At 42.6% G+C, this 23,371-nt stretch overlaps 2 protein-coding genes across 10 annotated transcripts in view; one reads left to right on the top strand and one right to left on the bottom strand.

Moving 5' to 3' along the window:
- The first annotated feature begins 1,104 nt into the window (after window positions 1-1,104).
- On the top strand, window positions 1,105-7,242 carry lpar2a (lysophosphatidic acid receptor 2a). 5 transcript variants are annotated; one of them, XM_030057457.1, is made up of 5 exons: window positions 1,105-1,234; window positions 2,975-3,096; window positions 4,083-4,839; window positions 6,178-6,446; window positions 6,952-7,242. In XM_030057457.1, the coding sequence occupies exons 3-5, from the start codon at window positions 4,089-4,091 to the stop codon at window positions 7,042-7,044; spliced, it is 1,113 nt and encodes a 370-aa protein (XP_029913317.1). In that variant the 5' UTR covers window positions 1,105-1,234; window positions 2,975-3,096; window positions 4,083-4,088; the 3' UTR covers window positions 7,045-7,242. The 5 variants fall into 5 exon arrangements, with proteins under 5 accessions (XP_029913317.1, XP_029913314.1, XP_029913316.1 ...); XM_030057454.1 differs by having other exon boundaries at window positions 4,080-4,839; XM_030057456.1 differs by lacking the exon at window positions 1,105-1,234 and adding an exon at window positions 2,646-2,855.
- A 125-nt stretch (window positions 7,243-7,367) lies between these two features.
- The window catches only part of pbx4 (pre-B-cell leukemia transcription factor 4), a 30,424-nt gene continuing 14,420 nt past the window's right edge, over window positions 7,368-23,371 (bottom strand). For 2 of the 5 annotated variants that reach the window (XM_030057442.1, XM_030057444.1), the window contains 7 exons: window positions 17,177-17,421; window positions 15,891-16,081; window positions 15,632-15,767; window positions 15,013-15,169; window positions 12,494-12,597; window positions 11,568-11,651; window positions 7,368-11,236 (listed from right to left, as the gene is read on the bottom strand). In XM_030057442.1, the coding sequence (XP_029913302.1) occupies window positions 11,144-11,236; window positions 11,568-11,651; window positions 12,494-12,597; window positions 15,013-15,169; window positions 15,632-15,767; window positions 15,891-16,081; window positions 17,177-17,421 (1,010 nt within the window). In that variant the 3' untranslated portion in view covers window positions 7,368-11,143. The remainder of the gene's footprint in view (window positions 11,237-11,567; window positions 11,652-12,493; window positions 12,598-15,012; window positions 15,170-15,631; window positions 15,768-15,890; window positions 16,082-17,176; window positions 17,422-23,371) is intronic. The other 3 variants (XM_030057445.1, XM_030057446.1, XM_030057443.1) reach the window with 2 other exon arrangements.

Here is a 23,371-nt window from a genome sequence, read left to right as displayed (position 1 = left end):
TGTTGTGGACAGACCACTGAGGCCTCATAGATTTTTTTTGTTTGTTTTTAATTTGGCAGGTCCATAATTCTGATGTACCACTATACGTCAGCTAAACACCACATTTGGCATTGGAGCAAAATTTGAAAAAAAGCCTCAGGGGGAAATGACATGCTAAACAAGGCCAGACAGGTGTGCCAGGTACGGATGCAGATGCAGTGATCATGGCCCTTTAAATCAAACATGTGACAACACCGCCCCCTTCAGGTCAATTACTACGAACTCTGGTGTGAAGGCTTGAAAACCAGTTTGTGGTGAAGAAGTGATTGTCTGAACCAGTATTGCAATATGAGGCATTATTTCATGATGAACCATCTCCAGCCACCCACACCTAAATTTTGATCAGGTGAATCCATGTGAATGCACTTTCTGATTTCCCCTCTTAAAACTATACCAGGTGTAAATGGAGATATAGTCAATGACAAAAAGTGTACAAGGGATTTTTGAAACTTAAGATGTGGACTGTGCAAAATGGGCTGGAACACGATATTACAAAGAAGCATCTAAAATTCTCCACACAGTCTGTTTATTACTCTTTATTGCACTCGGTGGGTTGATTTAAAACAACATTACACAAACAGAAAATGTCTGGTGTGTTTGTGTTGGAAGCCACAGCGTTTTTAAATGTATGATTTTAGAACAGAGAAATTTTTGCATGGTTTATTTTTTGTTGAAACCTGTCCTGCACATGATGAGGCATGTTCCTCCAGCTAGATTTTTTTCTTCCTCAGTGAAACAACACGGGATATGAAGTGCCACTATTTATGGAAATAAGATTTCCTGAACCTGGTTTGACCTATAGGCCAGTTTTCATCTTTTGAATATCTTGCTGTTGTCCTGAAAATGATCATACAGTTCTCATTAATGCACTCTACAACCCACTGAGGCAGTTACACATATTCTTACTTATTTTTTCCCCAGAATTCACTTATCCCTTAAAATTAATTTTAATGGCTAGCTGCATATACATATTGATACTAATGTTGGTTATACAGCTCAGGCATTCATTGATTTTATTTAACTAGATATCAGCCAGCGTCCATACTGACGTCACACGTGCATCAATCACCACGACGTGACGCAAGACCACACCTGACGCTGAGACCCCAGTAGCTTTTCAAATCAAACACCGTGATGTTTACAGTCCCATCATGTGTTGGCTGTGCGGTGTTTGAACCGGCAGAACAAGTGAAAGGTAAAACTTTACCCTCTCTTCTCTTCTTGCCCGGGTTTACAAACAGCTTCCAAACAAATTGAGTTCCGACGCGGAACTCATTATTAAGAAATTCATCCTCCATGAGTCAGCCTGTCGCCTGGGGCAGGTTTCAGGGAGATGTCACACCTACCCTGAAGTGCATCCGGCTATATCCTATCACTTACATGGCCACAAAAATCATAACTGGGACGTAAGAAAACAGTAGAATAAGCCAACATTAGCGCCCGGTGCCATTTCTGAAGCTGTCTCTCTTTTACGCAGCCAATTTGAAAGTGCAGTTCGGTTGCTAGGCCGCTTTTTTACTTCACAAATTCACGAAAATGTACAAGTGCAGTTTCTTTTAAGCGATTCTTAATGGTTATCATTGTTTTTTTTCTTCAGAATTGGCAACAAATGTGACTTAAGTCTAAATACTATGTGGTGTGTATTGGCTTATGACCTCTTGAACTGGCAGGGACAGGAAATGTGACTTTTCAGGTTGAAATGGAAGAGCAGACGCCCCGCCTTCCTCCGGTGTCATACACCTGTCTGTCGCGTGCCTCGCAACGCCTTGTTGTTTTTTATGGGCTGCCACCTTCAGGTGCTCCTCGTGAGCTCGTATTTCCGATGGTGGATGGTGCAATTACAACCCACCTCACAGTCAAGCGCATAGTCCAACATAGCAGCGACGTTTGTAGCAGAGTAGTGTTTGTTGTTTTATTTCAGGAATAAAGCGTCACAGGGCTGTGTGTGAGGCGGTGATAGAGTGAATGAAATGAACTGCATATCAGGTATTTGTTGGATTTTTTTTAAGTGAGAGGTTAAAGAAAGTGTGAAGATTGAAACACGCAGCAATAATGTTTTTTTTTATCTGGAATGCCACACAAATGCAAAGGATAATAAACACTTTACTTTCACTGTCAACCACTGACATGACCTAAATGCCACCCCTATAAATCAGGTATCAGAAAATTTCATCTCCGCTACTTTTGGGGCCATTTTCAGGAGATGATTCTAATTTTTAGTTCCCTACAAAAATCAAATCAAATCAAATCAAATCAATAAAAATCGAAGGTTGGTTGTGGTAATAAGAGTGATTCTCCTTTATTCCAGTGGAAACCACGCTGCAGTGAGATCCAGTGAATCACAATAAATAACTGAAATGCTTTGCAGAAAAAAATCACCATGGGCTTTAAAACGTCTTTCTCTGAAAGATAGGATATGGAAAATTTGCCCGAAACAACAACAACAACAACAATAAATGAACTTACAGATGTTATTTTTTTTAAATCTCTGCTCAAGGGGTACGATTTAGTACTTCGAGTGTGCACAACATTTAGTTTAATGGTTCGATTATGGTGATGATGTTCGTTTTTGCGACCTTTCTGCCTGTACGTGAAGGCAGCGCCGCTACCTGATGTCCCTCCGCGCCAGCTGGGAGAAAATGAGCCGGAGCGGCGTCGACCACACCGACAGGGAAAGTCAGTCGCTCCAAATTATATTCCACCTGGAAATAACGCAGGAGAAGCAGTAAAAAACCCGAGACTTTCCCCTTCATTAATGGCATCTGTTTTGGTTTTGTATCGCGTCGGCCTGGATGGAAGACACACTTAAACCGGCGGTAAGTTTAAAGAGTTTGCCCGCATGTCCCGTGTGAAGTCCGGGGTTCCAGTCTCTGAGCGACAAACGTGTGTTAACATGAATTCATGTTTGTGTTCTTTGATTTGATCTGTATTTCAGGTGGCTCACATGTGCCGCTGACGTTTCTGAAACAAGTTAAGACAAGAAATGCGGCAGATAAGAGTTGAACCGGTCCGTCTCTTTGTTTATATCGACAGAGAGGAAACAGCAGTGTGAGGGAGGTAAGCTCTTAATTCACCTCAAACACACTGATTTATGTGACGTTAACCTGCCCTTTTTTTTTTTTTTTTTAACTGGTAGAAATGCTACATATAGCTCTTCCTTGTGGTGTGGTGGTGTCAGATGGGTCAGGCTGATAAAACGCTGCATATTTGGCTCTGATGATAAAACACGAGGTTGTGTAGGCGTACAGTGCGTAATGCTTTATTTGTTTGTCCTGCTGTCTGTTTGCCTTAGTGATCAAAGTTCACAATTGACATCCCTACTAGTCATCAGCGCAGGGCTGCACAATATGGTAAATATGTTAATGCGATTTTTTTTTTTTTAGAGAGAGAGAGAGAGATTGGTTGCAATAATATTTGATTTTAGTTGGAGTGATCATTTTCGCATCATTTTCATTTTAACTGAAAACTAGTAAAACGGAGATGATGTGGTGTTTGCTGGGGTCTGCACCAAACCTTCATGTTTCCTTTTTCTTTTCTTTTTTTTTTTATCATCTCGAGAATATGGTTCATAGGCCAGGCCATCTCTGCAGCGCCACAATACTTCATTTCTAATGTGTACTGTCACATATAACCTTTATCGAAAAAGTGCAGCTGCTGCAGTTTGGCTACTGCACTTTGGGATTTCCGTTCGGGGTTTCGATACGATTGTGCAGCCCAAGTCATCCTGCATGCATACATATCTAACTCATAATTTACGATATAGTTTATTGTATAGCTGTTTAGTTTATCGTATAGCTGCCTCCATTGTAGTAATAATAATAATAACAAACAAATAACATACAAATAAATCAGTACAAACAAAGCAGTACATTACAACCACAGATTGCACATACAACCTCTGAGCTGTATTTGTTGCTGCATGTTGAGATTATAGGCCCAGATTATGTAAGATAATTGATCTGCACAGGATTCTGTGCACCATACTAGCATCTGTCTGCAGCTGTTAGTGAGCCTGTGTTTACCGTCCTGTTTCCTGTCAGTAGCTACTTATGGCCATGGAGAGCAGAGTGTGGAACGCCTGTGACTACAGCCACAACGTCACCTTCTTCTACGAGCTGGTGGGCAAGAACATCAGTGAGGAGTGGACGTCCCGTGACCGCGTGGTGATCGCTCTGGGCCTGACTGTGTGTCTCATAGTCGTCCTGGCCAACCTGCTGGTGATGGCAGCCATCCTCATGAACCAGAACTTCCACTTCCCCATCTACTACCTCCTGGGCAACATGGCCGCAGCGGACCTGTTTGCAGGTATAGCCTACGCCAACCTGATGCTGAACACGGGCCCCTGGACCAGGGAGCTCACCAAGGAGCAGTGGTTCATGCGGGGGGCTTTGATCGACATCAGCCTGACGGCCTCAGTGGCCAACCTGCTGGCTGTCGCTGTGGAGCGCCACCAGACCATCATCACCATGCAGCTCCACAGCAAGATGACCAAGCGGCGCGTGACGCTGCTGATAGTCTGCATCTGGGCCGTGGCCATCATCATGGGCGTGGTGCCGTCCAAGTTTTGGAACTGCGAGTGCGACCTGGACAACTGCTCCACCATCGCCCCCCTCTACAGCCGCCACTTCCTCGTCTTCTGGGCCGTTCTCAACCTGGTCACCTTCTTCATCATGGTGGCCATGTACACTCACATCTTTCTCCATGTGAGACACCAGAGCCGGTACGCGTCTGAGCACACGTGGGACCAGCAGCACAACCAGACTGTTTTCAACCTGGTGAAAACCATCTCCATGGTTCTAGGTGAGATGAACTTTTTTGGAGGTTTTGAAGGAATTTAATCTATGGGGCAAGGCAATATGAGCAAAATCAAATATAGCAGGGAGAGGCAGATAATAGAACAAACAGAACAGTCTAATAAGTTTATAAGATTGCATATAAGATTTACTGTAATGCAGCCTTGAAAACTATGAAAAGACAACATGTATGCCATATGATGACATCCAAAATCCCCGATGATATCTTGCTTCTTGTCACAGTATTGATATAATATGTACTTATCACTCAGCCGTGGTAGCACAGACGTAACTGGTCACCACAGCTCAGGAGTGACTCCACATGAAAACCACAGACTGTACAAATATGTTGCAACCCTTTTTGCACAATCCACATCTCAATTATCTTAGTCATCCTTCTAAAACTTAAGAAGGGAGTAATGGCTCTCATCTGGCTGTAAAGAGAGTAAAAGTGGCTGTGTGATATTTTGTGCCCACACACTTCTCTGTGAGGTACTCCGTTAGCACGCGCTGCTCAGCCCATGGTGGTAGCCCGCCACCTCTTACTTCCTCTCTACAAAACCAGTTTATCTACTTCATACCTTGTTTGTCAGCCCTTGTCCGGGTACAGCAAGCTTTTTCCAAGTAATGAGGCTAACCAGATTATGAAATACTCAAAGTGAAAACATATTTCTAGTTTCTTAACTCACCTATTTGAAGTGAATGATGTCAGGGCATGGCACATTGTATCATTAAGTGATCAATGTACAAACTATATTAGTAAGACTTCTCTTTAATGATCTGTGAATTTCAGGGTAAGTAGGTGATAATTAGCTAGTTATGTATTTGAGATTTCTTTGAAATTGCCTCCCAAACTACATCAACAACGTTTAGCTCAGTTTACTGAAAACAGAAACTTAGTGTCACCAGACTCATTCTATGAGATCATAAAAATGAAACCAGGCTTGCCACGTGATGAAACATCTGGAGTAACATGAACTCTTAAGACTGCCCTTACATTTCTTGGACACAACCTCAGCTCTGTGCAGCTTGGCCGTACTGGAGGTTTACAGGAAATCTGCCGCATAAAAATCATAAATTCAGTTTGCAGCACCTTTTGGGACATTCAGAATGAGTTTGGTGACACAATTAAAGTTTATTTTCAATTAATTTTGAGGTAAATGTTGATGTAATGTGGGCTTAATTTTAAATGTGTTACTTGCTTATCACTTAGTTACCATGGTATCTATGAAGTGTTACCGTAATAATTGCTTCAGTTTTTTCCAACCTAGTCGTTTAATATGACTCTGCACAGTTTGTGAATTGACTAGAGCATCATTTATTTTTCTGCACACCATCTCCGCAGGGGCCTTTGTGATCTGCTGGACTCCTGGCCTCATGACTCTCCTGCTGGACGGCGTGCTGGGTGAAGACAGCCACGCAAACAAGTACGAGAAGTTCTGCCTGGTGATCGCCGAGTGCAACTCTCTGGTCAACCCCATCATCTATTCCCTACGGGACGATGAGATGCGAAGGACGTTCACGTGGATCCTGTGCTGCCTGTGTAGGAGAGGTGGCGACAACAAGCCCCCTCCTTTCCAGTTTCAGCCAGCACAGCAAGAGGTACAGCCAAAGGTGGGAGGCGATAATGGGAGCGAATGTCAGGGGGTCTGTGGATACAAATCCTGCTCATTTTCCTACAAAAGTACTGTTTCTCTTGTCTCTTATCATTCCCTTCGCGTGTCAGTATGTGCAAGGCAAGAACGTCTCCATTACAGTGAAACACAAGCTGAGTGCTTCTCAAAGGCAGCAGATTGGCAGTAAAACATAATGTCCTGTGGTACCAGGTGCAAGCAGGAACCGGGAACCCCCTCCTCCTCCTGATTCCTTCCTTTCATCTTGTTACTCCTGGATTTGGTCACACAACATGAATGCCTTGCCACATTGAAACGCTGACCTACAAATAATTTTTTCACACAAGAAAAATGCAGGAAATGATGAAACGTTGGATTTAAGAATCAAGTTGTCAAAAAAAAACAAACAAACAAAAAAAAAACACAGGACTTTATGCAGTCTTTGTGTTGCTTTTCTGTTCCTCCTCCTGAAAGCCAGTTTAACAGATTTTGCTTTGTGTCTACAGGAAAATATTAGCGGTGTCCAGAAGACAGAAGACAGGATCGTGTGTACACCGCAGCTCAAAGCTGATAAGGCAGACAGTTGCACGGTGGTTTGACGCTCGAGGCTCAGGGTGAATGAAGCGTCTGGCCTTTAATTTCACCACAGCAGGACGTTCACAGCAACAACTGTGTTGCAGCTGCTGGTTTACCTTCGTGGATGATTCTTTGCCATTTATGGATTTTCAACAGGACATCAGCCAGCTTTTTGCCAAAACACCTCTCTGCCATGCTTGCATTTGTGAATTTGTCATTTGCAAAAAATATAAGACATGCATGTAATAAAAAAAAAAAAAAAAATTGAAATGGATATGATTAATCTTGGCTTTCCTTAAGATAACCACCATGAGTTTGATTCAAAATTCAGATATTAATCATCAGATGGTGCAATCTCTCATTTTTTTTTATTACATTTGACTATCACAAGAGCATTTGTGACAAATTATAAAATGAAACACTCCTAAAGTCCAGAAAACAAATACTGGGGAGGGGGAGGGAGGGGAAATCACACTAAATCATTTTATTAGTTTTCTAATAAGAACACTACAATTTGTCATATTCTTCCTTTTGTTTTACTCTTTCTAGAACAATTCTAAAGTTGAGGTATAAAAGGAGTTCGTACAGACTCACAAGTCTGAAAACAGTGGGGATTATATACAAGAGAAATGGAAAGACAGAGGTAGAGAGAGGGGTAAATACAAGGGAAAGTGAAGACGAGGGGAGATACAAATATACTAATAAAACAAAAATCAAAAAAGGTTTAAGAACTCATTTGGTGCTGTGGAAATCAATAATTACTCACAGAATTAGAGCTACACAGAATTATGATCAACCTTGATACAAAATGATGGTGTTTTAGAACTGCACTCCTCTTGCAAATTTAGAGGCGACTGAAAAGGTGAACAGTGAGCTTCAGTAAGGTTTGGGCATCGATGTTTTGGCTCTGTACACTCGCTACTTTGGATGTAAATTAGCATAACTAAGATTAAAGTGCAGACCGGAATTGGATATTTAGAAGGTCCATTGATGAGCAAAAAAACAAAGGAAAAAAAAAAAAAAAAACTGCAGCCCTTTTGCACGCTGTCTCCCTTTTTCAGGGTGTAAGAGGAATTAGGACGATAATCAACTTGTCACTTCAAATTTGTGGTCAAAAGTTCTCAGTAAAATAATTTCACTACCTGCCCACAGCCATATATGCAGATGTATAGACTGCATAGTTTCAGGGGGTTTTTCCAGGCAAATTTCCCCATTACTAGGACTAACCTTTAAGAAATCAAACACCATCGTGCTAGGTGATTTACTTGGAATCTAAACACTGACGGCTATCTCCCTTTTCCAATTTTACTTTCTCAGAAGACAATTTCAAATTTCCTTTCCAAGTTCATATAATAGTTTGAGTAGGCCTCACTCAAAGTTATAAATAAATGCATTTAGAAGCAGAACGCATTGGTGAAAAGGGGCCGGCTGAGGGTGTCTGCGAGAGGGGACGGGATGGATCAACATAGTGAAACACATCCAAGGTTGTACGTTTATTACAACGCCCCAGCTAATAAAAATAGTCTTTCCACAGCACCAAATGTATTTATACCTGTGAACCCTACATTTCCACCCGGTTATGTAACAAAAAACTCAAATAATAATCAAAATTCATAGAAACAAGAGTATTCGCAAACCCTGCGACACAATAAAGGCCAAATAAACCTGGCATCTCAACCAAAACAAAACATCAAAAAAGTTTATAAAAGAGGGAAAAAAATACTGAAACATTCCACAAACTGTACAGTGACATCCATTACAACTGGTAGAAAAAGGGGGCACGGTAATTTTGGTGTGGTGATAACATTACTTGTAAGATACAGCCATATGAAAGGTGATGCGTAACAGTAAAATGTGTACTTAAATCTGGGATAGCATATGTGACAGGCTTACAAGCTCAAGTTTTGCTCTGTAACATAATTATGGTTCACCAAAGTCTTGATTTACACTGAAATCTTCATAAGGCTTTATCTTACTATCAAAATGCTTAGTTATTCACATAAGAGTTGATGTATAAAATAGTTCCAAAGGATGAAAATCCCCAAAAAACATAACGTGTGTGTCTTAATACACGTGTTAAGAGTTTTACTACACCCAGTGCTGCCTTTTTTGGTAACAGAGGAGAGAGAGAAGCCCTTGCCAATCGGCCAAATCAAAGAACTAAGAACAAAACAGCTGTGGGTAAGAGGGGCAGGTGGGGGTGAGGGGGAGGGGGCATGCCTTCTTGTGGAACAGGTGCTCAAATAACAGGTGTGGTGGGACAGTCCTCACTCCACCCACCCTCCCACAAAGCCTTACAACAAAAGCCCCGAAACGAAATTAAACTGAGGCATGACGACACCACACATAGAAAGACACAGTTACAAATAGAATTCCCTCCTCTCCTTAAACTGAAAAGGTGGCTGTGCACCAACTTTAGAGAGACATAGAGTAGCATTATTACATTGTTGATCGTGGTATTTTTGGTTTTGGTACGATAGAAAGTTGTAGTGTGTTGCCTTGGGCCTGTGAGCTTACATGTTTCAAGTTAGGGAGGAGATCTCAGCTGAAGCCCGTCTAATGTGTCACCGGCTTGTCAGGGTACCCCCACTCTTTCTGCTTATAAATGTACGAGGGCACCAGCCAGTTCGACTGAGACATCCAAAGAGCACTGTACATGCGCCCACGCAGAGACACACACATCATAGCAACGCATGATGCACTTATTCCTTTTTGGTCTGTCTGATAACATTATACCCTTTCCTCTTTTTTTTTTTGTTATTAATGAAAGTGAAGCTAAAAAACATGAAAGGTTAAATGAAAACAATATCACACCTAAAAAGTCCTACATGCATGGAAGACAGTCACGTTTCTAAATTCATGTCACATTTGTCCCAACAACACATCACTGCCCCAGAAACTCTCCACCCCCCTCTCTCCTAACTTCATTTAGATGCTTTATTGAGCTACTTTTTTTGGTGGCTGGTGCATTCTTGGTGAAACAGCATTAGAAAAAAGCTACAGTAAAATAAACTAGTTGACAGAAAGCAAGAGGCAAAGCCTAACAAGCCACCTACGACACCCTCTATTGGTTAGCAACAAAAAAAGGATGTTAGTTACATCCACTCAACCAAAGATATTTTTTGTCTCTCTACCCGTTCCTCTTCCTTGTCAGTCCTACTGTGTCCTGTCCTGCCCGGGCCAGATTTAGCACTGGCTAAAAAAAGGGATCCCCATAATTACTGTATCCAGGTAGAGAACACCCAGAAAAAGGGTGCCAAAGTTTGTGCTTCACACATCTCATATGTCTGCTCACTATGTCAGGGACTGAAAGCAAAGAGGTGTGTCTGTGTGTGTTTTGGGAGGGGTGCATGCACATTTGTGCATATCTGAACTATTCACTTTGAAATCTCCACCAACAAAACGAAACATCCAAGCTAGAAAGGGCTGGAAGCTACAAGAGTGTCTTTGTGTTGAGTTGCCAGAGGGTGTTCTTGGAGGAACGGATGTGTTGACAACTACTGGGGCAGCACTTTGGTACAAGCAAGGTGAGCAGAGCTCCCTAGTGATCCGTATCAACACAGAGCTTGGCGACAGCCGCTGACTGCTGTCAAATGCCAGCGCCAATGCCTCATGAGATACAGGCAATCACACACAGTTTTCCAGAGCAAAGGGTCGAGTGCAGAGGTCAATAGCACATGGACAGGCTGTGTGAACACTGTGTGAAGTTAAGACGTGCATATACACAGATAATGTACAGACATCATGATCTTCTACACACTGGGTCAGTGGTTTTAAAAAGTCCTTAATGGTGAAGATGGTTTTGTTTTTTTTGTTTTTTTTTTAATCTGTCCCGACATCAGTCAGCTCCATCCCTCTTCCATTCTGAGTTACGGAGCTTCCAGCATTTAAATGGAGTTGTGGGTTGGAGGGAAAATCCCTCCTCGCTACTGTTCTGCTGTCCTGTCCTGTGGTCCAGCACGGTGTGTGTTTATGAAAAGTGTCTACAGCCTTGCATGGCTGCCATAGTGGAGAGACAAGGGGCATTGAAAAAATAGGGGTAGAGGGTTTTGGTCAGAGCAGACCACTGCAGGAATGTAAATGATGGCAGGGAGGAGGTGAAGTGGTGGAAGAGACGCAGTCTCAGTTGGAGGTGTCAGAGTGGACGCTGCCAGGAGGACCAGGAGGAGAGGTGACCGAGGGGGGATTGGTGGTGTCCTGCCAGCTGTTGTTAGCCTACAGAGGATAATATGCATTATGAAAAGACTTGTCTATGTGGTAGGACATGGCTAACTGATGAAGTTAGTCTTGAGCGATGCATTCCCAAAATTTAAAACTCCTCTAAACTCCTTGCCTAACAAGATATGACTAATAGCGCTGTAGTTACATTTCATCCAGAGGAAAAAAATCAAACATTTCTTTCCAATTAGTTGCATTTTTACTCTTGAGTCTGGTAAATGGTAAACTTGTGTCTACAAGGGAGTGAAACATACTAGGAAAACACCCTGGCTAGCTCTGAATCTTGTCATCAGCTACCCCTTAAGAGGAGCTTTGAGTTGGTACTCACATCCAGGCGGTGAGGGGTGTAGAGGCCACCTGACAACTCCTCATAGCCGCCCGTCAGGTGTGTAGCACGGTGCAGGGTATCCACCTGTCAGAGACAAACAAAACAAAACACAAATTTCAAGACTAACTTCAACACAAGGACGTTTGAACAAGAATTCATAACACCACCATATATTAATTATGTATCTAAACACACAAAGATGGGCCACAAAAAGGAGGGACAGCCTCCCACAAACCTCTGCTGTATGCGTCAGTGCCAATAAGCATTATTCATCAGTTTCATTTTCCCATCTCTATTTTCAGTTATTATCTCAAGCCACTACTTCCACAAATCATGTTTCGCCACTGAATATGTAGACTCTCACTAATACCACTTCTCTCATTCCCATAGAATAAATGAATGCATGTGAAACCAAGACGCCGCATGGTTCACCAAAAAGAAAGGCTTGTAATGTATTCCTTCTTCCCATCAGTCTCACTGAGTTTTGCCTGTCATTAATTACCAAGCCATGCGGCGCTCAACAGCAGAAATCTGTGGAGCCTTCCAGAAAAAACAAAACTGTGTGGCTCCAACAGGGGTCAACAATCACAAGGGCAGTCTAGGAGAAATTTCTACCTGGTCTGGGCAGGTGAGTGGGTGGATGTGTGGAGAGATGTTAAGGAGAGATCTTGGGAGGGCAGGAGGAACCATGGACTATCAAGTACAGAGAGTTTGGGAATGGGTTGAGGTGAAGCCTTTGCTTCTTGAGGCACAATGGTCCTAGGAGACGTGTGTATGTTGGTCGAGGGGTGGGATGGGGTAAAAGGTTAACACTAGGGCATCTGAGGTGAGGCTAAGGTCAGAAGGAGCTAGGCTGGGGCCACGGGTCCAGGGACACTGGGTTGACGGCATTGAGGTGGGCTTGGCAGAACGCCCTCAGTGCCTACCTGCGGCTGAAGAGAGGGGGTGATGCTGAGACCCTCCCCGTTGAGTGAACGCAGGCCAAGGTAGGTGTCGCCAGTGTGAGACAAACTATACGACCCCGATGACCCTGCAGGCAATACACTCAGCCAATCAGCCATGCCAGGGTGCTCGAGGGGATCAAAGGTCACCATTGATCGTGAGCACTGATTGGCAACAGAGCAGTCCCACCTCATGGCCTGAGCCACGGCGTCAACATGAGAGGCACTGATCTCAGCCAGCACATTCTGAACAGGTGACAAACCCCATTTACATCTGTAACGACCAAGCGGTGCGCTGCCAAACTGACCACACTAATGTTAAACATGGCAGCACTGAAATAGTGATGAAGAGGGGTCTTTAACACAGGAGTGAAGGTACAGCTCATGTTAAAAGAACTGAACCGCCACATACTGTATATGCACATCAGCTGCACAAACAGATTCTTGAAATGTACTCCAAACAGAAAATATCACCATATTAGTAATCTATTTGAGACCAATGCTTACACACAACATAAACATTTTAACATCTTCACAGCACATTCAACACTTGCATCATTAGGATTGCACTTCTGTAATTCTCTGGATTATGGAAATGGATTTTGAGAGAGGTTAGGGATGAATATGGAAGACGAACTTCAGTTCCCAGGAGTTGGTGTTCTTCCTCTGACATCACGGGCTAAGAGTGGAGAGGAGTGGGGTGCGGGGTGGGGTGGGGTAGGTGGGGTTTAACAGTACTAAAGAACATGAGGAATTTCACCTTGTGGAAGCGTAAGGCAGGGGGCGGACGGGATCAAAACAACTGAATGATCACCTACCTGCTCCTGTCTGCTTCCTTAGCAAATGGAGCTTACTATATCAGTATTGTGGATAGGTGTGTGTGCTGTGTAAACGTTGGATTCTATGCAACATACAGACAGTGAACAAGGTGGTTCACATGTAAGCAGATAACAGAAAAAAAACAAAAACTGGGGATGAGTTAGTCAAAGAAAACAAGCAGGAGAAGTACAGAGAACCACTTCAGGCCAAACACAGGCTGGTCATCCCAACTGATACCCATCAATAACACAACAGCTTAAGCGACATCCAAGTGTTTTAAAAGTATGTTAGACAAAAACCTGACAAAACACATACAAGACAACACGAGTGGAATGTAAACTTTGGCTGACAGACAAAAGCACAGATGTCAGGAGCCCACACTGCACAATATTTATGTTTTTTTTAAACCCATAGCATTGTTTGGACTATCACGGTACTTTGACAGAATTGAAAACCTAGTCAGTGTTAAGGACATTTCTGAGTGAAGCAACTCTTTTTTTTTCCAATTCATCCTTGCACTCAATGTTGATGGAGCTATTTTTGTCTATAACTTCTGCAGGCAGGGGTAGTGGACTACTACCCCAGGGTATAGGGGTAGTAGTCTCAAAAATTACAATTATCCAATTATTATTCCAACTCCTTACTCGTGATGCTGAGGTGTTAGGAGTCTGTGATTGAGCATCATCTTAGAGAAAAGTTTGATATGATAATAAGGTGGGATTTAGCCAGCTAAGCTACCCAGATGGCCAGCAGGACAAAAATCTGTGCAGAGTGGACAATCTCTGCACTGTTTCCTCTGTCTTCATTAAGTAGTGGTGCAGCACCACAGCAAGTAAATTAACACCACGGCAAGATAAAACGTAAAATAAAGATTGCAATTTAGCCGGTTATCTAAAATTAAAATAAGTGTAGTTCAAATGTTTTAGAAGTACCAACATTATTACAATTAAACATAAAATTAACATTTTAGTACTAACTTCAGCACAGAGCAAACAATAACAGCGACGGGACAAAACTAGAACCACAGTTGTTAAAAACAAGACTAATAACCGTATCATGATTTGTATCATGAAGTCCTGCTTAAGTTTAGCGTTGCTACTGGAAACGAACAAAAGCATGGTTGGAAACTTTTGAGCACAACTACACTGTTGGGGGGGAAACAAGAACTGAAACGTGGCAAGGCAGCCAGAGTGCTTGTAATGCAAGAGGAAGTGTCTGGCTTTGTGAAACCTGCACGTGGTTGCATTTCCTATTCTAACAGTAAAAATAAGACAAAGTAGCAAATACATGGACGAGAAACTGAGTTACACCAACACTAGAGCTTGCTTTACTACAGCTGCAGATGAGCTAAAAGTTACAAAGGATTTGCTGTCGTGATCAATGCCTACGTTTCATTTTATATACTGAATTATGACTTTAGCCTGCTCTGCTTCTTGCAAACCGCTCTTTGCCAATCATTGAGTGCAGCATAAAACAGGATTAAGCTTTGAGCACACAGCGTGCCAGCTGGCTGTGAGACTACCATTTCTTGTGCAGTGTGAGGCTGCCTTGGGACAATCTCATCCCTCAGTGTGTGTTTCAGTAGCATTCAGTGTGTGTTTTTGAACTAAAGTGTGTGTCTAGGAACTGAACCGTGGTGTTTGGGGGGGGGCTTCCTAGATGACAGACGATGGAACATGTGATACCTGAGTTGGGAGTCGCCGGAGAGTTAGCCTGGCTAGCCTGCGCCGACACATTGGCAGCATCCACCGCTGTTTTAACTGCGTAGAGGTTCGCTTCCTCCTGGAACTTACCAATGTTCTTCTTGTAGCGTATTCTCTTGTTCCCAAACCAATTAGAAACCTGAGGGACAGACACATGTTAGATATTCTCATACAGTTTTCTTTTGCATTCATGTAGCTGTAATACCCCCCGCTTATGGCCAGAAAACTGCTCTCACAGGTGGAATATTCTCCATCTGTCCTTATTGTTACACTTGCCAAAAAATAAAATTGAAAATACAGCAGATATTAAAATATAATGGCATAAATAGCCAAAGAGAAATCTGCAGCATGAGACAACTTGCAACATGTACTGGAACTCATCTTGAAACAGGCCCAGGAGTGATCCTAAGCCTCACAGCTACAATTTAGCCCACCTCCACAAAAAACTTCTGTAGGAAGCACTGTTATTCTTGCAGAGAACAATTGCACATAGTGCTTCAACTACACTGTCAGCAGGATTGTGCGCTATTATTCAGTTTTTGCAGGGAGGATTATCTCTGTCTCGAGTTCTCAGTAGTAGCAGAGTGGAAGCTCAACTCACCTGAGACACAGTGATCCCACACTTTTTGGCCAGCTCCTCCTTTGCCTCCTCACTGGGGTAAGGATTAGACAAGTGGGAGTAGAAATACTCGTTCAGCACCTCTGTCGCTTGCTTGTTGAAGTTACGCCTCTTACGTCTGACACACAGAGACAAGAGATAATGACTAACATGCGTGCCATTCTCCACATAAACACGCTTAAAGCATGACCGACAGCCATCTTACACAAAGAGAAAACCAGCCAGACACACACAGACAGACCTGGCGTCAAGGAAGCGAGAGCGCAGGATCATGACGGCCTCACAGGTGCTCTGTTTAAGCTGCATCTGGATGGAGCTGAACTTGCGGTGGATGATGGCCACCATGCGCTCGATCTCCTTGGGCGAGATGGGCCGTGTGCGCGACTGCTCTCTCAGCAAGTTCATTACATGGTTGGTGAACTCACTGCATGCCTGGAGCAAGGAGAGATAAAGAGTTTGACTCCACTGTGTGGAAAGACCAGATAAGTACAGACTGTGTCCAGTCCCATGGCGTATTTGTGGTGATGACATGTGCCTAAATAATAATCAGTTTATTGAGTGATAAGCTCAACCTCGTAGCTCCCCTGTGGATCAACTTAATTTCTTCCGATGAGAATTTCACTTATCAGCTCCTCCTCTCACTAACTGAGTTTCCATCAACCCTTCCTGTTCATTTTGCCTTATCATATAAAAATGCTTGATAATAAAATCCCCAAATTATCACTTCAAGTTTATAAGCTTAATTGAGGAGGATAAACTTTTTATTTGATGAAGTGAGACATGATAATTTGCAACAGAAACACATTTGCTGAATAAAAACAGGTCATATGCATAGAATTTAATCACATGACTGGTGTCTTTCTGACCTGTGACCTCAGACAGAGCTGACAGCAGTACAACAGGTACAGATGGCCAGATGAAGAAATCAAGATGTTTCTTTGGCTCATATGTGCAAAGACCAGAATGCAATATTAGATGGGAAACAGCGGCGCAAAGCAATTATTTATAAAGATTTTTAAGTATAAAAGCAAAAATGTATCTTTGCAAACTCTACACAGCCATGTAGCCTGCAAACAAACCGGCTGCCCATAGCATGGGAGGCTACATTTCATTTACTCAAACAGATGATATGTGCTGCATTTGAATCTTTGCTTGCAAGAACTTTGAATGAGGAAACACAGCGTCTGAGGGTATGCAAAATAGGGAAATCACCTGGTTTAGTCTGAATTCAATAAAAACCTGCAGACTCTCAGCACACTTTTGCAGGGACAGGCACATGGTTGCCTGTCCCTACACTACAGAAGTAGATTTCATTCATTTAAAACATCTCCAAAAGAACAGGAAACAGCCAGAACTGCAGTAGTGCTAGACTGAATGAAAACTATTTTTATCAAACTGTGATAAACTTTGATACAACCACCAGAGTACACAGGAAGAAGTGTCGCTGAATGACAGATCTGAATTCGGCTGATTATTTGACATGTATTTGCAGATATATCAGCACATATTCAAGTATTCAGTTCCAACCTGCTCATATTTCTCCAGCTCAGAGTGATATATCTGGCGGATCTGGGCGAGCTTGGCTCTGTAGTCTGAGTGTTCGATGCTGCCATCATTGGGTGAGCCCCCTGCTGCTGCGGCAGCAGCAGCCGCTGCAGCCGATCCCCCGCCCTTCTCTGGTCCTGACACACCCTCTGCTAGCAGCATGTTGTCTAATCGCATGATCTGAGGGTCTGGGGGGTCCTCCTCCTGAACACCTCGGATACTCAGCACTGGAGAAGAGAAAAGAGACAAAGCAAAGGAGTCAGTCAGGCCAGGTAGATTATTCATCTGTTTTAGAGAAAACTGGAATCCTAAATGTATGTTTATTTTAGCTAGAAAACATATCTAGGGCTTAGGTGAAAATGTGTTGGTTAAAAGTTTCTGGAAAGCCTTGATGCCACTTTGAAAAATGACAGACCACACATTTTCCCACCACTCAAAGACAAGGCTAATACTGTGGGTTCCAGGAGTGTATGGGAGGACGCTTTATCAATGCTAAAATTCAAAGAGAAGTGCAGCGCTGTCAAAACCCAGTCAGAAATCTCCCCTGAGTCATTGCTCTGAGTCTCTGGCTGAATCCTCAATGAGCCCGCATCTCCTCGAAGCCGACAGCAGAGGGCAGTGTGGCCCCTCTGTGGCAGGCTGCCAGAGAGAAGGGCATGAGGCATGGGACCAGTAATGGGAGTGCATGTGCTGTCACTATGAGCCCCACTGGCCATAAGTATAGCTATCAGTTGCTGCTCTCCACCACTGTATTAAACCAGGACCTCTGTCAGCCTGCAGCCATGCTCTCATCTCTCTCTCTTTCCCTCACACACTCCCATGCACAGAAACCTCTCTCTTACTGAAAAGTTTCGACCAGAAAGCTGTCTTTTCTGCAGAACTTTCACTGTTTAAATCCTTTTTAGCATTATCTTCCCCTGTTTTTTTCTGCCTCCAGAGATTAAGATAAATAACATGACATTATGGGACAATAACATGGGCCCATTCTGTTGTAATGCTTCATTTATCCTGTAAACTGTTAATTATGAGATACACTGAAATCTGAGACATAAATATTGTTAATACAGTTCCATTACATCAAGAGTAGAGATAAGAGTAGAGGAATGTTAGTTGGACTGGGAACTCATATTCACCGAGCATTTAGCCTTTATTGCTTTTACACACAAAGCATGTTTTGTTACTGATAAGTGGAAAGAGGCAAAACTACACAGAACACGTGACGTTTGGCGAAGAAGAAATATAATGTCATTAGTGTTAACATTGAGACGCTCAAGTTGTATGTTTGCATGCAAAATGTACATAATCAGAGAACATTTGTTAGTGGTGTAATGGTTTTGGACCAAAACTAGAAACTGTCATTCTGCAGTCCTCGGTCCATCCAGTTCGTGCACATGCAATTTATTTTCTCATGATGCACCGTTACAGCAAACATTTTTGTGATGAAGTAATGTAGGGTAATTCAACATTGCTTTTGATTAATGATAACATTATATGTGTCTCTTCCATAAACCACATACAGGGGTATCCTGCTGCCAGGTTGTTCTGTAAACAATGTTTACAGAACATCAGCAAAACCCCAGTGTTAAAATTGTTTAGTGTTTAAATTAGAAACAGAGAATTTAAATTATGGGTCAAGTCAGTTTTTTTTTTTTTTTTTTCAAGTCTAAGCATTATGTATGAACCAAACTGTGGCTTAAAAATGTGAAAAGGGTGAAACATTACTCCTATAATTATAATAATAAATACTTTAAAATGAGGGAGTTGGTGGTTGGACTGTTTGTAAACTCATATGGAGCTGAAAATGTGAAAATGTGTTATCGGTGTAAAACATTAATTTAGTCTGTTCAACACTCTACTTGGTCATCTGAGCTGTATTTAGGAAGAGTAGATGGAAATAAAAGCAAAAAGCCGACTTAAAGAGCAGCAAAATCAGACGGGATTTTGAAGGAGACAGACACTGACAATAAGGATGACAAGATTAATCCCAGTGGAAACTGGGTGGCATTAAGTGCTTGTCCTCTTTAAGGATTATGCTAGTTAGTCAAAGCTCATCATCAAAAGGTAAGGGGGGTGCACTGACTCATTAAATTGTTCATTTAAGAGCTTCTTTTGTTAACAAACCATTCAATGTTTGAGATGATCACAGAGATTCACCTTAGAAGAGACAATCACAGTGAAGAACAAGAGGGCAGCTATGAAGAAGACAGAATTCCTAAGTGTTTTTTGTACTGTAAATTTTTCATAAGTGAGGAAAAACAAGAGTAAAAACAATGTTGGTTAAAGTTTGAACTGCTGTGAAGAAGCTGCAATTTTTCTTACTGAAACTTTTTTTTTCCCTTTTTAAACCACCATTTGATAAACGGGTCGGGCCCACCATTTTAGACCTCTCATAACTCTGCCTCTAACTTTCCCTCTTTTTCCAGCAGGTCTCCTATACAAGTCTGAGTTTTTTTCCCCTCTTTTCCCTCGTCGTTGATTTTTTTTTTCTTGTTCCTTCTTGCCTGCTTCTTTCCCCCTACTTAGGTCTTCTCTCTCTCTCCAAGGCACATTCCTTTTCTGCTGCTCCCCCATCTCAGGGCTCAGGAATGCAGCAGACCCAGCCGACTGAACTAATGACCCCGATTTGCCCATCCCTCTCCATACTCTTTCTCCTGAGCCACTCACAAACACCCCTTTACTTCTCAGGTACATAACCTGCACCCTATTCTTTAACCAAACATCAGGAATATTTACTTTGGACCTGTTGAATCTTCATGGTTAGCTGCATGATTTATCTGCGCTCTGGTGGGATGGGGACTTTTTGCGTGGGTGCGGACGTTAAGTTCGGGCCATCCCGCCCCAGACAGTTTCCTGAGGCAGCAGTCCACATTAGGAGTAGTGTGCTGTGGAAAAAAAGGTCCATCTGACCTACAGTGAAGAGGGCAACTGTGGCTCTTGAGGCTTCTCACCTCTCCCCTCCCCTCTCTCTCTTTTGCCCCCTCTCCTCATTATGGCCCCCAGCTGTAGCCTAATGCCCCTACATTCCCCTAATTACTCCAATTAAGCTGTTATTACCCACAACTGCACTGAGCCACAGTCTAGTGGCCTAGTGGGGTTATGGTGGCTGTTAAGATGAGTTAAGATATTGCACAAAAAAAGGAACGTATGACATGGATCGGGCTAGAAAAGGAGTCTGAATTCTTCCTCTAACAAAGCAACCACAAGCCACAAAAAAAAAATGAACCTACAGGTCTGAGCACTGGCAGTGTGCTCGCTCCACAATCTAACTAGTGTTTTCCTTTTGATCAACTGGATCTTGACAACACCACCAGGCTGGTTCAATTACCGGCAGACTTAAAACTCAAGAATGTTCTAATAAGGGAGATAAATGTCCTTTAAGCCAATGGCAAGACAGTTTAAGGCCCACAAACTGCATCCACGGCTCGGAGAAACCACACCATTATGCACATGTTACCACCCTCGCTGGGCTGTGTGGCATTGAGAGACGGAGTGAGCAACCCATACTATGAAATATTCAGGGTATCCAGCTGGGCTTCCACTGCATACATAATCATTCTCGTCTCTGCACAGCCAGTGTGCAAACGGTGTGCCGTGCAGATACAATACACAGTCTATGGAGTGGTGCAGGTAAGGGTGAACAACCTAACCAACAGTGTAGTGCTGTACATTAACTGTAATGTCTTCCACACATAGGGATAGATAAGACTTAAACGCAGTCGGTATATCATTGCTCAGCTCACAGCACATGCTTTATCCTTGTCTGTCTTTTCCCTCGCTAGCATCCCCCCATTTTTTTTTTTTTTTTTTTTACTCTGCCCCCCCCCCAACCAGTCACCCCCCACCCCCCACCTTCATCCCACCCCCTCCAAATCCCCTCCCCCCTCTCCCTTTCGGCACACCCCCACCCACCTCCCCCAGTGCCCCCCTCTCTCCCTCTGTTCTCCATTTCAGTCGAGTTCTCCATGTGAGCCGCAATCCCTCATGCTGTCAGCCCCCCCTCTCCCTCTCTCTGTAGACAGACAGGATTAGCATTTTAATTGCATCAGCTCCCTTGGGTATTCTCAGCCTTTCACTGGGAGAGAGCAAGGGAGTGAGCGAGAGAGAGAGAGAGAGAGAGAGAGAGAGAGGGAGAGAGAGGGAAGGGAAAAAAATGAAAAAGGGAAGGAGAGAGAGAGGGAAGAAGGAGAACCAAGGAGAATTGAAAAAGGAGTCACAGGAGAAGATGTGTGTGTGCGAGTAAGAGAGAGAGACAGAGAAAGAGAAGAGAGAGAGAGCGAGAGAGGCTACAGGAATACAGGCCTACAGAATTCAGAGTACAGACGTGCCACAGAGCGAGCGAGTGAGAAAGAGAGAAAAGATAGGACTGTGAAAACATCAGTTTTTCCTTTCATTATAGCCAGAAGAGAATTCAGATAAAGAGAATGGGTCAGAGAGAGAGATGGTTTTCACAATGAAAATATGCCACATAAATATGCAAATCTACCTCACAAAAATTCCGCAAAAACAAATCTCAAATGCAGTGCTAAAGAATACGATGGTCGGTAAACCCGTGTAAATACTGGACCTAAACTCAAAGCCGGATATTATTTAGCTATTGTGTGGGCAATAGAAATGCAGCTAGTGAAAAAATATCTGGGGGCAATCTATATACATCTACAGTTCCATGGTTTTAGTTTTCACTCTCCACCACAAATAAAAACCAAGATCTACCCTTGAGGAGTTAACTGCAGAAAATACCAAGGATAACAACTGAACCCACAGGTTGAATTTGGATCCAAGGCTCCAAGCAACACAGTTGTCGACTAAAACTTTTTGTTTTAGACAGACAAGAATGGCAGCTCGGGTGATGTTTGTGACTGGACCTGATCCAGTATTTTCCATAATTCCCCCGGGCTTGAGCAAGTTAGCTTCCAAATCCGCAGTTTAACAGTGGTGAGTGGCATTACAGGAGAAATAACAGCTTGGTCATGGCTCTCTTGACCTTTAAAGCCAAGCAGTGAAATAAAAATTTCACCTTCATTATGTCCAGTTGTTCATCCAGTCTGATGTCTGCAAGTGCATTATCACATGTGCTGTATGCACGAGGAGTGGACTAAAGGGGCAGGAAATGTGATACTAACAGCAGTCTCACCCATGTTTATAAAAAAAGATGCTGCAAGCTTGTTAAGGTATTTTTATTTATCATGTTCTGGGTGATATGATCCAGCTTTCATCTGGGATTTTGGATACTGTAATATGGCATAAAATATGGCATTATATATTGTAAGTATTGTCTTTTTTTCTTAAGTTAGACTGTTGTAGTTCTGTTATTTTCCTATAACCTGCTTGGTCATCATATTTACATTACTAATGAGTACAGAAAATCTTATATGTAAATATCTTGCAAAAGCACCAAAAATAATACTTACAATGTTATCAGAACATTTTGTTACTGAAGTATTCAGCCAAAAATCAGGTTATTTGATTTTCTAGTCTTGTGCTGGTTTTCAGTGTAACTTATTCATATTCATGAACCAGAATGAGATGTGACGCTTTTTCCAAATGGGCATTATGCAAGATGTTTATATACTGCAAACTGAGTTACAGCTGCAACAATTAGTCAAAAAATTGATTAGTTGCCATTAAATTAGATTCCATCTTCTCAAATGTGAAAATTTTATGGTTTCTTTAGTCCTCTGCTACAGTAAAGTAGATATCTTTGGGTTGTGGACTGTTGGTTGGGACAAAATAAGATGTTTGAGTGTGTCACCTTGGGCTTCACTATTTTTTCACATTTTATGGATAGCAAAAAACGAATGGATTTATCAAGAAAATAATCAATAGATTACTCTATAATGAAAATAATTGTTAGTTGGAGCTCCAAATTCAACATAAGAATTGTATAAACAGTACTACTAAAGGGATATTTTATTGTGGAGTAAAGTCATCTTAATGAGCCCAATCCATATGTCCATCCCTTCTTTAAGCAGCTCACACTAATCAGCATCTGTTTGGTTATTTCACCAAGTCCTGTTGCACGCATCCCCCCCATTCCCTCCCAAACACACACACACACACACACACACACACACAGAGAGAGAGGAGTGGTAAGCATTCAGAGTACACACAGTGAGGTCTGATTAAGGTGTGAATTGGAGAACTCACACCTTGAGCAAACACAACACTTGAGTCCAACAC

The sequence above is a fragment of the Myripristis murdjan genome, chromosome 8, assembly GCF_902150065.1.
Source record: "Myripristis murdjan chromosome 8, fMyrMur1.1, whole genome shotgun sequence".
Taxonomy (NCBI): Eukaryota; Metazoa; Chordata; class Actinopteri; order Holocentriformes; family Holocentridae; genus Myripristis; species Myripristis murdjan.
Note: the sequence above shows the minus strand (reverse complement) of the source record. Positions and strands in the feature narration are given on the sequence as shown.

Bases quoted from the DNA above. Each gene is read 5' to 3' on its own strand.
- lpar2a (XM_030057457.1), top strand. From the start codon at position 4,089: ATGGCCATGGAGAGCAGAGTGTGGAACGCCTGTGACTACAGCCACAAC. The intron at 4,840-6,177 runs GTGAGATGAACT...CCATCTCCGCAG, and splicing joins AACCATCTCCATGGTTCTAG to GGGCCTTTGTGATCTGCTGG. The intron at 6,447-6,951 runs GTGGGAGGCGAT...TTGTGTCTACAG, and splicing joins AGCAAGAGGTACAGCCAAAG to GAAAATATTAGCGGTGTCCA.